Source organism: Ochlerotatus camptorhynchus, unplaced genomic scaffold, assembly GCF_037179485.1.
Source record: "Ochlerotatus camptorhynchus isolate MF236.1 unplaced genomic scaffold, CSIRO-AGI_Acam_v1.1 ptg000330l, whole genome shotgun sequence".
Taxonomy (NCBI): Eukaryota; Metazoa; Arthropoda; class Insecta; order Diptera; family Culicidae; genus Ochlerotatus; species Ochlerotatus camptorhynchus.
Window position 1 is genome coordinate 5,860,756 of NW_027040818.1, and position 17,516 is coordinate 5,878,271.

General features: G+C 41.1%; 1 protein-coding gene and 1 long non-coding RNA gene across 2 annotated transcripts in view; one reads left to right on the forward strand and one right to left on the reverse strand.

Moving 5' to 3' along the window:
• Galphai (G protein alpha i subunit) overlaps window positions 1-17,516 on the forward strand; it is an 84,769-nt gene that overhangs the window by 64,894 nt on the left and 2,359 nt on the right. Inside the window, exons 3-5 of the mRNA XM_065230552.1 lie at window positions 8,280-8,566; window positions 8,686-8,780; window positions 8,840-9,028. Of these exons, the coding sequence (XP_065086624.1) occupies window positions 8,280-8,566; window positions 8,686-8,780; window positions 8,840-9,028 (571 nt within the window). The remainder of the gene's footprint in view (window positions 1-8,279; window positions 8,567-8,685; window positions 8,781-8,839; window positions 9,029-17,516) is intronic.
• LOC135708489 (uncharacterized) lies at window positions 3,668-4,556 on the reverse strand. The gene is made up of 2 exons (XR_010518299.1): window positions 4,338-4,556; window positions 3,668-3,960 (listed from the first exon to the last, which is right to left on the reverse strand). It is a non-coding gene; the product is annotated as an uncharacterized LOC135708489 (long non-coding RNA).

The window sequence follows — 17,516 nt, forward strand, 5'->3', positions numbered from 1 at the left end:
CCCGTTCTGATGGAGGAGGCTTATTGGACAGCGGAAGATAAAGTGTTTATTGTGCTGTGCCTTTTGACTATAGTTTTACGATGTTTTGTATAGTAAATAAGAATCCTCGGCTCTGTAAAGTTAATTCGATTGAGCTTTATCAAATAAATAAATTAACAAACCACCATGCCACGCTGTCTACCTAAGATGTGTTGCCAATACAGCTTCTACTCCACATGATATACAGTGAGGCCATGCGAATTTCTGTGGATTTGTTAATGGGTCATTGTCTGGACTGTAAAATGGTTGGGAGAGCCCGAAGTGATTTGTCATTACAATTATGTGCCTCACATGATATTTTGGAGCACTACAAGACGCTTCGGGTTTGAAAATTTGATCAGAACAACGCACAATACCTCGTTGAGATTGTGGAGCGTCAGGATTTGATCTTCCGGATCAATGGGAGAAGCATGGTAAATTCATCTGTATATCTCAAATGATGTTATGAGGTCCCACAAAGTTCTATAGATTTGCATACTATATCAGGACATCGCGTAAGACTTTGTTGAGCCAGTGGAGTTCAATATCTAAGCTACAGGATAATTTGGCTATCTTAAAATACGTTGTCATTATAACTATGCCCGAGCAACACACATGTTATATATCAGTTTATATAACCTTTATATGACTGGATGTGGTTGTAAAGAAGTTTACTCAACATAATTATATGAATGGGTGTTACTTGGGTGTATTCCACCTTATAGCATGGGGCTCCACGACGCTCTACGGGTTCAATTATCCTGTAGGATCATCTAAACTCCAGGCACTTTGGAGAACTTAAGATATTTTGCCAATGCAAGTCTTCCACATGATGTGATGAGGTAGACTGAGCTAAGGTGAGTCCCCATTTAGGTGTAAATGTAGAAGACCAGGTCGAATAGCCCTATTCACTACATCACTAGTTCTGGGAACTACAGAAACGACCTGAGGGGCCTTGAAGAGATGAACCAGCCTCTGGCCGAAAGTCTCGCTGATAAAGATAACCTAACCTAACCTAACCTGAGGGAACTTCCAAAAATTTCATCTTTAGGGACCTTCGAAAAATTCTATCAAACACTGCGATCTCACAATATCAGAAAGATATTAAAATATGATTGCATTAAAAAAACTTTCAAAATCGTTCCCAAGACATTATCGGAGTTCTTCCAGAGCACTTGCAGTGAGAGGGTGAGAGGGGTCTTCAATAAAAAAAAATTGTAGAATCACGACTCCGTAAAACTCCCGCGATTGAGCTTTTCAAATAAATGGATTTTAAAAAGAAATATTGATCAACCTCTTCCACAGCATCTCAACGATGCACTTCCAGTAGCCACCACACAAGCGTACGTACTGCTACCGATATTCTTATTGCTTTCGAGCTTTCTGTTAGGGGCAGAGGATTTCATCCGGTACACCTCCGCCTTACATATATCCCTATTCCTAGCATAAAATGTAGCCCCCTTCCGATTGAGGAAATTAAGCGACCATGCATACACCTCGCAGACCTGTGTACATGTCGCGGTCCAATTCCGCAGGGAACTTCTCCTGGATGACAGGCATAATGCATACTTGTTTCAAATTTGAACTTGATGAAGATCACCTTCTCCTCCGCAATCCTGTAGGGGAGAATGGTATAGAACGCACCCCCTGGGCAGAACGCACCAGCTGACTTTCATTTGTGTTTTTCATGGCTTTTAAGTAACTTTTTTGTTGTCTTATCAAGCAGCACTTCTAGCATAGTATCTGAACTCAAAATCCTGCATGATAAATCCTAGAATTGGATTTAAAATTCCAAGAAAAACTCAAAATAAAATGAAAAAGTGCGTCTTACCCCGGGGGTGCGTTATGTACTGTTCTCCCCTACGTTGCATCCATGTTAACAGCATTCGCAGCCAATGATTTTACGAAATTGGTTATCTGCCCATGATGCTTTGCCGCTCCATTTGGATAGGCAAAACAAAGGGCGCACTTTATTTCTACTAGGGTTAACTACCCCATTTCCGGCCTATTAAGCACAATCCGCACTTAGTCTTTCTTAATCTATCGCAGCTTAGCACCAAACGGAATGTTATTATTACTGATGGCTTCAAAATTTATTTACCTTTTAATTTTTATTTAAAATTTATTTAAATTTTGTATGAGCCGTGGATAATTGTCAAACCTCCCCCACTGTCTACGTAGTTTATGACTTACTTACTTACTTACTTAAGTGTCCTGAGCGCCATCCCTGGCGCAAAGGGCCAACGTGAAAGATCTCCATCCTGGGCGATTGTTTGCTTTCGCCTTGACCTGGGCCCAGGTCAAATTCCGGTCGACTTGCTTAATCTCCTTGTTTAGGCTTCGCCGCCATGAGCCCCTGGGTCTGCCTCTGCTGCGATGTCCGGCTGGATTCCAATCCAGCGCTTGTTTGCAGATTTCATTTCCGCTCTTCCGTAGAGTGTGGCCAACCCACCTCCACTTACGTTCCCGAATTTCTGTCGATATCGGCTTCTGGTGACACCGTCGATGGAGCTCGGCATTCGAAATCCAGTTGTGAGGCCACCAAGCACGAATTATATACCGCAGGCATCGGTTGATGAACACCTGCAGCTTCTGTGTGATCTCCGCTGATACGCACCATGTTTCGCTAGCGTACAGCAGTACAGATTTCACGTTAGAGTTGAAAATTCGGATCTTTGTGCGGAGACTAATCTGATTTGACTTCCAGATGTTACGTAGTTTATGAACAGACCCCTATTAGGTGAAAACAGTTACACTTTGATAACAAAAAAAAAAAGGGCTTTCAAAGTGGTTTTATGTTACTTCATACGCGAAGTTTGCGATTTTCAGAGTTGGTTGGAAATGCTATCTAACATGAAGCTTTAGTGTGATCATTTTTTAGCTAGAGAATGGTCTTAGAAGAGGGTAGGTAACGGAACTATCTACCTACCCTCTTCTAAAACCATTCTATAGCTAATAAATTATCACACTAAGCTTTTCATGTTAAATAGCATTTCCAACCAACTAAAAAAAACAAGTTACTGTTTAAATTTTAACAAGTCAGTTCGATCGCTAGTTTTAAGTTGTTCAACACTATTATTCAAGCTAGTTTTAGTAACCTGATTCGCTGCTGTTCGGAAAAAAATCCCTTAACCTAACTAAAGACTGGACTCGGAAAAAATGAGACACACAAAAATGATCACCAAAAAATCATTTTAAATCGGATACTTCTCAAATTTTCAGGGATTAAATAACTATATATTAGCTATGTTTTGGCATAATTTATTTATTGAATTTCCTCCCCCAAGCTGAATGCTCGTACATTTCTCTTAACACTGCTCATGAGATCTTGGGCGAGGCTTTGCCCATCTTCCTTACACAGTTTCTCCCAGTTTTTCTTGAAAGCTTCACCGGTTTTGAATGTTTTTCCGCTTTTCTTCAACTTCTTCTTCATTATCGCCCAAAACTTTTCGATCGGACGAAGTTCTGGTGTATTTGGCGGGTTCACCTCCTTCGGGACCAAATTAACGCCCTTCGCTTCGTACCAATCCATTACAGGCTTGGCGTAATGGCACGAAGCGAGATCCGACCAGAACAGCGTGGGACCACGGTGAGAGCGGAGGAAGGGCAGCAAGCGCTTCTGCAAGCATTCCTCTCGATAAATCTGCCCGTTTATGGTGCCGGTTGTAACGAACGGCTTGCTGTACCGTCCGCACTCGCAGATCGCCTGCCACAACATGTACTTCTTCGCGAATTTGTCCATCTTTCTTTCCGGAACTTTTCCGGAACCTCCATGCGGGACGTACCGACAAAAAACTCGAGGCCGGGGATTTGTTTGGTGTCCGCCTTGATGTATGTCTCGCCGTCCATGACGAGACAGCCTGGCTTGACCAGCCACTCACGGTACAGCTTCCACGCACGCAATTTGGCCACCGTGTTTTGCTTGTCAGTCCGGTTTGGCGCCTACCTGACCTTAAAAACACGTAGCCCAGCCCGCTTCATGGTCTGCTGGACGAACCACTTCGACGAATTGACCTTTTTGGCCACGTCTCGGGTGGAAAGGTTCGGGTTATTCTTAAAGTACTGCCTTATCTTCCGCGCCTTCTCTGGGTATTCCGTTTTCGGTGGTCTTCGTCTCCTGGAACATCTTCACAACGCGGGACACGGTGGAATGGTGGATTCCAAGCCTTTTGCCGATCCATCTGTGCGACTGACCAGGATTATCGATCACCGCGCCCAAGATTTGCTGGCGTAGCTCTTCTTGTTTCGAATGCATCTTGAAAACTAATTGACAGATAAAATTTTGCACACATATACTTAACACTCTAAACTAGTATTACCCAAAAATTTCATTAATTTTTACCCACGCGATAAAAAGCTACACCCAAAACAAAGTATCGCATTTTTTCCGAGTCCAGTTTTTAGTTGCGTGGGCGAGAAAACTGTCGTGAGAAATTGACGATTTAAGTCATGTTTTTACATAAGCACTTATGTCTATTTAATAATTGGCCCTTTGAATTGATTAGAATTGAGGCTACAAACAATTGAAACTTAGTTAAATGCGCTTGAAATCCACGAAAATTTCGAAATTTGCGACACCCAAGTAGTCGTATCAACTCTGCATTTTGGCCAATATCTGATGAATAAAAAAAATATTTTAAGCAAGTAAATTTACTACTGAACCTTTAAAGATACTGATATTTATTAAAAAAAAATAGAGTCAGAATCACTGTCTGTTTTTATCATTTACCATCACACACAAGGAGTAACGCTACAACCCAGTGTACATGAATTGCGTACGTTTTGAATATCTTTGCTGTGAAGTACGAGCGAAACGAACAAATGAGTTCATTAGGGGTATTCACGTAGGGTCGTATTATTAACTAAGCATATTTGCTAAAAGTTTACCACTGCTTGTATGTGAACGAACCATGGTAACATTGCTATGTTTGGATGCGTAAAGTACGGACTGTCAAAATCATCTGCCATGACTACCACTCGTGCAAAAACAAATTAGATGCCGGCTTCTGTTTACAGTTTTGATGACGTACGGCGCGAGCGGCACGAGAAACGAAACGAAATGCGAGAAACGAAGGGTGCGCTGATTTTGTTACGGTCATGACATTATTTTTTGAACTATTCAATTGCAAAATTGGATTTAATTTTTAAAGTTTTCTTTTCGTTTGATAACATATTTCCAGTCACATAAAACGAAGAACAACAACATCATGAACTCATTTATGTTGGTGATTTATTAATGTAAAAACTACATTTTAGAACCCCTCAGACGTGGTATTCTAAAAAGACGTAAATGAATACACATCAAAATCGAGGAGTATTGACAGACAGCCCTCGTAAGTCTTTTTCCTTTGAAAATAAAACGAGCTCGTAAACATTTGGGTATATATACACGGTATACAAGAAATACACTAAATACCATTCGCTACGTGAATACCCCTATTATACATCTACGAATACGCGTTTGTTGATATTCACCATTGCTTGATTATCCAACCCAAAATTGTCAATCCCTACCCTGCCATCCATTTGTTACCTCTAACCTCTAGATAGCCGCGAGTAATCAGCCCCCGCTTTACTAACGTTAGTTCTAAGTAATTTTGTTATCTAAACAATGAATATCGGCTCCGCAAAGCTACAGCAAATGAGCCAAGAAAAATAGACGCATTATTAAAAAAAACCAAAATTTTCAAAATCAGAAGCGATTCTCAAAAGCAAAATAATCAAATTCATTTTGAGCAAAATGATTATTTTTAATATTGTCGACTCCAGAGTCTAAAACCTAGATATTATCATCAATTCAGCATGACGCAATAATTTTCCATCGATCTGTGTGTAAAGACCAACACGACACGTTCTTCAGAGCTACATATGTGTAAAATGAAAATAATAATTTTGCAATTGATTTTCAAAATCATCCCCACCAAGATGAAGATGAATAATGATATTGACAACAGCACATGCAATTAAACATCCAGCCACAAGTGAACAAAAACAAATGTTAACTTCGATAGTCAGAGATTGCCTTGATCAAGAGAATGTGTTTACGTCAAAATTCAAATTAATGCAGGTAGTTGATCTATCTGTTAAGGCTGTCTTCATTTTCAGCTAAGTTGAGTGTAGAAGGAATGATTTTTATCAGCACTGGTCTGAATCATTCAGATGTTCAACAATTCGCACTCTGGGCTATTGAAAATTTATCGCGACTTAGCAAAAACAAAATATCCTGAGCTTTCCTGAAATTAAGATTCCCAGACGTAAAATTTTGTGTGAATCCAAAAAATGCCCTTCTTTATTTTGATACTAGATGAGACTCACCCTAGTAGCTCAACCTAGACTCCCGGATAACTAGCTCAGTAGCATGAGACCCCTGAACTGTGTCACAGGGCCGGCATGTATGCTACTGGGTAATTCGGAGGGGCTATGCGGAACATAGTGTGCAGATATGGGATTACTCTAGTGATGGTGAAATTAATTGAAAGCTAAAGTGTGGGTGGACAAAGTCTAGAAATTTATTAAAATGGTATTATGGTGCGGATTGTTTTATTGGGCTATTGTGGGGTGTGTTCTATGGGTTTCTGCTTCTTTGGTACGTACCGGTGGGGTTTGCTCGACGATGGCGAGCGCTCGCGGGTGGTGATTGTCCTGAGGCCGATGTTGTTTGATCGCGATGGCGGTCCGTGGCTTGATCACTCCGTCGGCAATGGCGGATCGGTGGCTTCAACTGGGCTGGAAGATGGCGCCTGGTGACTGGAGCTGTGGTCTCGACAATGGCGGATCGGAGGCTTGTGTTTGAGCGTTGCAATGGCTGTTCGCAACCAGGGAATGTAGCGATCCCTGTGCAGCTACCGAAGTTGATTTTTCTGTTAGCAACGGCGTATCCCTTCGTTGGCAAATATCCGCTGACCGTGACAAGGCCACCTAGGTCGAGCCGAGAAGGGTCTTCCTCCTTAACGATTAGGACTTCCGAGTCCGAGGATGCTCTCCTTTCTGGCAATTACAAGCCGGAGAGTGGAAGGTCCTTGAGTTTTAGACCAAGACAGTCGAGACTGACTTGGTCGAAACGTGCCGATTGTGAGGATATTCGTGGAACAAATAGAAAAGGTCCAGAACGGAACAGAAGGAGGTTGTTCACTGAACTTTGAGGCACTTTGTTCGGTTCACTATAGTCTTGACTCCACTCACGACTTGTCACGACCATCCCAGCTATCAAAAGCCCTCCTTTTCCCATCCAGTTTTCAATTCGTTCCTTATTTCCTCCATTTTCCTTCCTTGTAGCTTATCACACCCCATCCAAATCATCTCCTTCGCCTTTTCAGTTTTTCTACCACAGTTGATCACAACACCCTTTCGATCCTGTCTCGTCCAATTAAGTTTATAAAAATATCAATTTCAATCTAATCCTACTAACACAAATTTATACATTTTTCAATTTATAGAAATTTTACCAACAATCCTACTAACCTAACACTGACACTAAACAAACACTACAGTTTCCTAAAACAACATGCACAAATTAAAACCTAGGACATTGTAACTAAACGGTTACAATTTCAAAACCTGACCCGATTTTTTATCGCTGACCCTCACTACGACGCTTGACCCAGAATCTTTAAAATTTGCTGAACCACGATAGGTGGAAAATTTAGTTAAACCCCCCCATAACAAATGACGCAACCGTAGCGTAAATTCTTCATTGTATCATGTTGAGCTAAGCTTGGCAGAAAAAAACGTATTTGTTAAAAAGCATGCATGCAATAAGGCCAATTTATGTTATATTTTTAATTAGACCAAATTGTGCTTGAACATTTAGCTAAGTAGCATCCGGAACAATTTGTCCAAGTACTTATATCTTGATTATTGGAGAAATTTGGCTAAAACTCGGAGCCTTTAGTTTTTCTAAGTCCCAGAATCTTGAAAATATAGTCAAGCCCAGGAAGAATGTTTACCATATGCACCAGTGGAGGTGCCCAGGATACTTGGGTGCGTGGAAGATTAACAATTTTGTAAAGATCTTGTTCTAGAATGACGCTCATGATTGTCGAATGGGTTGGTAAATTTCAATGAATATATTATCTGATAGAGTTACATTGATATTTTGAATAGCTCCCTTCCATCAGAACTTTATTTCGACTTGCCAATGTAATAGGATTACTTATTTGAAATATTTCCACTGTTCCGACATTGATGAAAATTTGGGTTTGAGCTGTAAGTATGTATCATCAAGTCAACTAACAATGTTGAATATCCCTCTCCCCTTCCAGGACATTGCCCGCCAATTCTTCACATACGCCTCCGCCACCGAGGAGGGCGAACTGACGCCGGAGCTGGTGTCGCTCATGAAGAAACTGTGGACCGATCCGGGCGTGCAGCAGTGCTTCTCCCGGTCGCGCGAATACCAGCTGAACGATTCCGCAGCCTATTACCTAAACTCGTTGGACCGCATCTCACAGCCAAACTACATCCCCACCCAGCAGGATGTCCTCCGGACGCGGGTCAAAACGACCGGCATCGTCGAGACGCACTTTAGCTTTAAGGGTATACACTTCAAGTGAGTATGACACGAATAACACCCGGTCCGACGACGACGCCTCAATCAAAATATCCGCTCATTTTATTTATTCGGCAACTTGTCGCTTACCATAATCTCCCTATTGTGTTTGATTGCAGAATGTTTGACGTGGGTGGTCAGCGGTCAGAACGAAAGAAATGGATACACTGCTTCGAAGGTGTAACGGCAATCATTTTCTGCGTGGCGCTGTCGGGTGAGTTGAATGGTTTTTGTATGCTTACTATGCAAATTCCTAATGATCTAATCCCGTAGGGTACGACCTGGTGTTGGCGGAGGATGAGGAAATGAATCGAATGATCGAGTCTATGAAGCTATTCGATTCGATATGCAATTCAAAGTGGTTCGTCGACACGTCTATCATTCTGTTCCTGAACAAGAAGGACCTGTTCGAGGAGAAGATCACCCGGTCACCGCTCATCATCTGCTTCCCGGAGTATACCGGTAAGTGAACCATTTGCAATGCATCTAGATTCTAGAACATTAGACAGGGTGTCTACTACCCTGAATTACCTGGAAACCCGGGAATTTTTTTCCTACAAAAACCAGGAATAACCAAGGCATTTTGAAACTCTCGTATCAAGCATCAAGCAATACTTAAAAACAAAAATACAATACATGTATTAAAGTACGCCAATGAATTTCAAAACATTTTAAAATACAACCACTGTTTCTTCCTCGCTATTAACTTTTACTCAATTCCTGGATCTCAACTTGTTCAAGCCCGACCAGGAGAAAATAACTTATTAATACCAAAGTCAGGTATGAAAATAGCATAACTGGCAACCTTAATATGGTATTGACTAGCCTGGCATAAGAGTTACCATACCAAAAATAATACCTCAAAAATGTTCTACGAACTAATAAATAATATATGTAGTTATTATAATAACTGGCGGATAGTTAACGATTTTTTTTTTTTGAGTCCAGAATACCATAATTTGTTATTTAAAAAGTTGTTTAATACCAATCCAATAACTCTTTTAGGTGTTATTGTTTAAAAACTAAAAGAGCGTGTTTTGTTATTTTGGTATTTATTTTATATTTTTCAAAATATTTCGATAACTGACTAAAATAAAAACTAGTAAGCAAAAATAGTACCAAAATCATACCTATCATGCCTAATTAAGACATTCATATGTTATCGATTATTTATCGATTCTTGTTCGGGCATGGCCAAACCTTTTAACTCTTCTTTCTCAGGGTGTCCAGCCATTAGGCCGAAGGTTATTAGGCCGGATGGGCATTAGGCCGAATGTTTTTTTTTTTTTTTTTTTTAATCTTTATTTTAGAGATTTTTAGCCTGAGGCTAGTTCATCTCTTATTAGGCCGAATGGTTGCCATCTTACCCAGACTTGAATAAATTTTGACGAGCTTCCAGAAATACTTATGATAGTTGAAGATGCTTATTTCAAATAACAGACTAAAGTGGTAATTTTTATACGATAGATGAGGAGATGAAAGTATAGAATTGATAGTTCCGTTAGAGTACAGCAGTGTGAAAATTGCATATAGAGAGTAGAATTTATACGATTTGTACCTTCTTAAAGTTGTCCTAGCTCGCTTTCTACCCTCTATATACAATTTTCACACTGCCGTACTCTAACGGAACTATCAATTCTATACTTTCATCTCCTCATCTATCGTATAAAAATTACCACTTTAGTCTGTTATTTGAAATTAGCATCTTCGTCCGGTCGTTGCTATCACGATTGTGAATTTACGTGTTTGGCTTTCGCACCGATAGTTGCTAAACTTATCGTCGAACTTCGAACTGAAATCGATCACAGAGGCGATATTCATATACCTAACTACGAAGACTGAAGATTGAAGGTTAAGATCCAACTACAGACCCAGGTACTCAAGAAACGGTCCTCCGGAAGATCCGAATAGCCCAGAGATTTTTGTTTTAAATCACTTGTTGTGATGCTACATGAACGAATTTGAATCTGGGACCAACATGCGCACACTGGTGGTCACGAAACTGTCCTCTGGGAGATCCGGAACATCCATAAAAGTGGTTAATTCGTAAAAATGATCGAAATATCGATCTTCGTATGCTCATCTTATAAAAGTTGCGCACCAAAAAGCATAAAGGCATTTTCGGATGCCCATCTGGATTACTAGATTACATATTTTAGCTTGTGAATTTATCAAAAAATCAAGACCAACAATTGAAATGGCCTTAACTTCATTTTGTAAACAAACCTTGTAAGGCCATTTTCTCGAGAACCGAAGTCCGCAAAGGCAAACCAACATAACGAACAGGTAGGGGAAATCCTCCTCTACCCGATTGTGGTTTAGGTTTGCGAATGAAGGTTTCGGTTCGCGAGAAAATGGCCTTACAAGGTTTGTTTACAAAATGGAGTTAAGGCCATTTCAATTGTTGGTCTTGAAATGTTGAAACCTTTAAGAAGTTCTGATTGATAGAAATGTGAGGAAGTTAAAAGATCTTTAAGCAAGGCAACCTAATAGATTTCAGGAAAATTTACTTCAGCGAAGATCAAGAGCTTCAGGGCAGTTCCATTAAATTCAGGAAAATTTAAGCTTAAAGACCTATGAGTAGATTACGTGAACTTCGGGTAAGTTCTGAAAATGTTAGGGCAGTTCCATTCGTTTCGAGAACTTTATGGCAGTTCCATTTATTTCAGTAAAATAAAGGAAACCATCAAGAAGTTCCGAAAATTTAAGGATAGTAAAGAAAAAACTTCAGGGAATGAACTTAAGAACATTAAGAAAGCTACACACAAGATCCATGTTTGAAGGGAAGTTTAAAAATCTTCTGGGCAGTTCCATTAATTTCTGAACAATTCCAGGAACATCATCAGGAGAACATAAGGAAAGTTCCGTAAACTTCAGGAAACAATAGAGATCTTCAGAACCCGAGCAGGAACGAATATCTCGATACCTTAAATTGGTATGGATGAGCCTGACATAAGAGGTAAAATACCAAAAAATAATACCAAAAAATGTTCCCACAATACCATTCCAATACCAAATTATGATAATGCAATAACAAAACAATACCACCCAGGTATTCTTTCGGTATCCAAATATCAATTTTTGGTATTTACAAAGTATTTTCCATGTAATTTTTTGGTATTATTCTTTGGTATTTTACCTCTTATGTCATGCTGGTCAATACCAAATTTTGGTAGCAAATCAGAATTAGGTATTCATTAGTTATTTTCTCCTGCTCGGGAAGAGTCTTAGTAATGAAAAGAAGTACGAGAATTTCAGGAAATTTTTTAGGCAAACTGTGGGAACAAAAGAAAATTTGAGAAATTCAGGAATAATAATTTAAAAAAAAAAATTCAGCGATGTGAAGATAACTTGAGGTTTAAAGAACTGCCTAGTACCTCAAAGAAGTTAAACTAGGGAACTTTAGAGAATTTCAGAGATATTAACGGCACTTCCAATAACTTCATAATTTCATAACTTCATGAAATTCAAGATATTCCAGCCTTTCAGGGAAGTTCGAAGATCTGTATGATTAAGGTCCGATAAATTCCGGTCAATTCCATAAACTTCAGAAAAACTTAGAGAATTTTTTTGACAGTTCTATTTAGTTCAGGGTAATGCCAAGAACTTATAGAATTGAGAGTACTTCAGGAATGTTTCGAGAGCAGAAGGACTGATTAGAGAAACTAAGAACAGTTCAACTAATTTAAATGAAATTGAAGAATGTTTAAGAAGTTCCAAGAAACTCAGGGTATTTCCGAAACTTCATCAAAAACTTCATCAAAGTATCATTACCTTTATTTAAATTTCAAATACATAAGAGATTTTACATGAGCATCAGGAAAATGTGAGATCGTTTAAAGTGAGTTCCATGGTTTTCAATGCAGTTTAAAGAACTGAAAAAATGTAGGAACTTCAGCAACGATCAGATTATGTTCAAGAAAATCACAAGATCTTTTAAAATGTTCGGAAATCTTCAAGAACGTCTAGAGACCTTCAGAGAAGTATATAGATTTTTTGGTAGTTTCATTTTATTTTGGGAAATTCTCGGAACTTCGTAGATGATTAGATATCTTCATATCAGTTTCATTTATTTAAGGAAAATTGCAGGATATGTCAAGAAATTCAAAGGAATTATGGGATATTTTAAGAATTTCATGAATTTTGCGATGCTTCAGAAACAATGTGAGGTCTTCAGGAAATTTTATAAATATGATTATAATTTCACGAACAATAGAAAAATCAATGAACTTCAGGGAAGATTCAAAACCTCACTTAAGTCCCAATAAACTTTTGTGGACGTTTAAAATCTTCCAGAGAACCACACCGCTACCTGATTGCATATACTAGTCCTAAATTCTAATTCATACATGTAGCTTCAAAATAAGTGAATCGTGAAACTCTTGAATCTTTTTTTATGAATTGATCACTTTTACGTCTGTTCCGGATCTCCCGAAAGACCGGGTTGTGGCCAGCAGAGTTCGCATGCTGGTCCCAGATAAAAATTCATTAATGTAGCATCAAAATAAGTGATTTAAAAAAATACGGAGCTCTAGGATCTTTTCTATGAATTGGCCCCCTTTACGGATGTTCCGGATCTTTCGAAGGACCGTTCAATGGCCACCAGAGTGCACATACTGGTTTCATATCCACATTTATGGATGTTCCGGGTCTTCCAGAGGAATGCTTTGCTGTCCCTTGGGTCCACATTTTTGTCCCAGATCCAAATTCATTCATATATCACAATTTTCAAATGAAAAACAAAACACACATTTCATAGATAGCAACGCTTGGGCCGGTTGCTATCGTGCTGCTATATTTGTCAACCCACTGTTCACCGAGAGGCAGATTGTTATTTCCCGCACTTGAATAGAAACCCCCAGTGCGGCTACTGCGTTATGGTGGAGGTTGCTAAAATAGCTTTAGCAATGCATTGGTGCGGGTGCTCTAAGGGAGGGTTTACAAATGTAAGATAGACAATGCATTAGGTATTGGAAAAGAGTGACAAAAGAGGGGAAGGACAGTTGATTTTCCCTAACATTCAGATAATGTATGCTCCCTTAGATATGTTTACAGACTATTGCAAATATTGTTAAGAGAGCTCGGGCTGTGATTTTTTGATTTGAGATTTTCCGGAATAGACCTATTCCCTGAAGATTGGAATATTCAGGTTTGGCAGTGTGGTAAGCAATTAAAATGTGATGTTTTTAAGTATTTTTATTTTTTTCTTCAAACTTGAGCAGCTCTTTCGAGCTATACTGGTTTTGTAATTTTTCTTCTCTAAATTATCTTCTCTAAGTGTTCGGTCATCTTCCCTAATAGCCCAGCGTCGTTTCTTAACAACCACTGAACCAAATTGAACGCAACAACCACCTAACGAAAGGTTCCATGGTTCTATAGGATGCAATTGAATATTTTTTGGATTTTCGAGAGAAGTTGAAAGAAACTTTCGTACGAAGTCGGAAATAGCTTCCGAAAGAAGTCGGTATAAACTTCTGTTGGAAATCAGATGAACCTTTCCGGAGAAGCTGTAAGATACTGCCAGAGGAAACCGGTAGAAACTTCCGGGGCAAGGTAACAACAATTTCCGAACAAAGTTGGAAAATATAATTAATTAATTTGCCTTGAAGTTTCAATAATTTTCCTTAACCATTATAAACACTCACTTATTTTCCCTAAACTTATCTATTCTTACCAGAAGTTCTCTATATTTGTTAAATAATCCAGTAAATTTTCTGATATATATATATATATATATATATATATATATATATATATATATATATATATATATATATATATATATTCATAATTCCTTGACGCTTCTGACGTTTCGGATCAATCATAGAATTCTTGGAATACCCCATAATTCCACGGAAAACCTTGTAAGTCGCTGCAAATTTGCTCAAGTTAATGGGATTATTCTGAAGCGGATCAGGACTTGGTGGAACATTTCTTTTATGTATCCACTGAATTCCTGATCCGGAAAAGGGATAAACAGGCACAGAGGTTCGTATTCCGAGAGTGTCCAGGACAGCCACCGCAGATTTTCGTGATGGATGTTGCCACATTTGGCGCAGTGTGCTGACCGTGCATCGCACAGTATCTGAAAAACAGGAATGCATAGGGAGTGTTCACTCGGCTGTCGACAAAAGCAGGCCACTCTCGATGTGTGCCACGCGATCGTCTGTTTTCGCGGCAGCAACCATTGTGTGGTCCTCCTCATTGTTCTTCATCAGCAGTTCTTTCGGTCGATGCGTCGTCGACTTTGGAAAACAACCGTTTCGTGATGAGTGTGTGAGTGCTGACCACGTTTTGCGTCCATTGCTGCAATGGACGCGCTCTGACCCTCGTTGGCGTACAACAATTTGCCATACAATGAAACTACTAGAAGCGGCTCCAGTTATGATGGAGGAGGCTTTTTGGATAGCGGAAGATAAAGTATTTATTGTGTTGTACCTTTTGACTATAGTTTTAAGATGTATTGTATAGTGACCAAGAATCCTCGGCTCTGTAAAGTTAATTCGGTTGAGCCTTATCAAATAAATTAATAAACAAGTAGGAGTACACGGACCAATTCCCAGATGCAGCCAGGGCCATCATCGAAAACCATTACGTTGACGACTATCTGGATAGTGTGGAGACGGTAGAAGAAGCGGTAGAGCTGATAGAGAAAGTGAAACATGTGCATTCCAAGGCTGGGATGGAGATTCGAAACTTTTCGTCGAACTCCTCAGAAGTGCTCGAGCGTGCCAAGATGCTTCTTCTCCGGAACAAGAGCTACACCGAAAGATACACAAATTCATGTCTTTGTCGATTTAGCCGCATCTTCGGAGCACGAGTAATGGGAAACCTCAATGCACACTGATGCACATCGTTGAAACCCCTCTCAATTCCGAGGCTTGAGTTGCAAGCAGCTTTAATCGGCTCACGACTGCTGGACAGCGTTTGCAAGGCGCTGACATTGCCAGTGGCCGCTCGATTCCTCTGGTCAGACTCGACAACCATTCTCGCTTGGCTGAAGTCCGAGACTCGACGATATCATCAGTTCGTCGGCTTCAGAGTAGGAGAAATTCTGAGTACGACTACCGTTGATGAATGGAGAAAGGTTCAATCGAAGGTAAATTTAGCGGATCAAGCGACGAAGTGGAGAGACGGACCCAGTTTTAGACCCGACGACTGGTGGTATGTAGGGCCGGCTTTCCTGATGGAACCGGACGAGAGCTGGCGAAAGGAAAATTCGGAGGAGTATTCGACAGCAGAGGAACTGCGAGCAGTCTTTCTACATTATCGAGTCATATCGCCACTGATCATAGATGTTCATCGATTCTCCAAGTGGTCGAGGCTTCAGCGGACGCCGGATACGTTGTTAGAGCGTTGTTAGTGTTCCTAGGCCTGAACGCTGAGGGCCCACTTACGCAAGGAGAGCTGCTGAAGGCCGAATCCCTGATCTTTCAACAGGTGCAAAAACAAGCATATGCGGATGAATACGTCACGCTTAGCTACAACAATGAACACCTAGACGCGGAACCGAAGCAGATCGATCGCAAGGTCGAGTGCATTGTACAAGTTGAGTCCGATGCTGGACGACGATGGAGTTCTTCGGATGAATAGCTGTATCGCAGCAGCACCGATGGTAGCCAAGGATGCGAGATTTCTGATCTTCCTCCCCAAGGGTCATCGGATGACGGAATTGCTCGTAGAATGTTATCATGTTCGTTTTCTACATGGAAACCACGAAACGGTAGTCAACAAGATAAGACAGCGGTTTCGGATTCCCCATTTCGCTCGGTGGCCTACCTTCGCAACAAACAGCAAAAGCAGTGTCAGCATTGTCGTGTTCAGAAGGCAGTGTTCAAGGGCATCGATCATGGCACCTCTTCCTGGGATCCGGCTGACTGCCTATATACGACCATTCACGCACACTGGGGTGGACTACTTCGGTTCCGTCTTCGTAAAACAAGGACGAAGCACGGTCAAGCGTTGGGTAGCGCTCTTCACGTGCCTGTCAATCAGAGCATTGCATCTCGAGATCGTCCACAGCCTGTCCACCCAGTCGTGCGTGATGGCCATTAGAAGGTTCGTGGCACGCAGGGGCACGCAGGGGTATTCAGACAATGGAACCAACTTCGTAGGAGCGAGCAACTTGCTTAAGGAGCAGCTCAAGGCAATCACCGAGCATTGCGCTGTAACCTTTACGAACGTGAGCACGAGATGGCTATTCAATCCACCCCTAGCGCCACACACGGGAGGACCGTGGGAGCGCATGGTCAGGTCGGTTAAGGTGGCAATGGCGGCGATCGCAGATCTTCCACACCACCCCAGTGATGAGGTCCTGGAGACTGTTGCGCTCGAAGCCGAGTCGATAGTCAACTCAAGACCGCTAATTTACATCCCTTTGGATCATGCGGATCAAGAAGCCCTCACACCGAACCATTTCCTGCTCTACTGGACACAAGGCATCAACCAACCTAGTCGGGACCTACAGCACGAGTATGCAACTCTGAGGGACAGCTGGAAGCTTTCGCAGTACCTGGTTGATATGTTCTGGAGCCGCTGGCTACACGAATACCTACCTACGCTAACACGCCGCACCAAATGGTTCCAGCCAGAAAAAACCGTTGAAGCCCGGTGACTTAGTGGTTCTGGTCGATGAAGGCAAGCGCAACAGATGGCTGCGAGGGCGAATTCTGGATGTCGTGACAGGAAAGGATGGGCAAGTTCGCAGAGCAGAAGTGCACACTTCCCGGGGAATGGTTAGTCGACCAGCAACCAAGTTGGCGTTGCTGGAAGTTCGTGAAATGCCTGAAAAATCGGAAGAGAAGTGTTCGAGTGAACCGGAACTACACGGGCGTGGGAATGCTGGCGAACCCACTGGGCAGACTCCGCCGGCAGTCAAGTGAGTCCCGGTTACACCCTTTGCGATTTGTGCGGTCGAGCATAAGTGGCAGCGGATTAACTGTCAAGAATA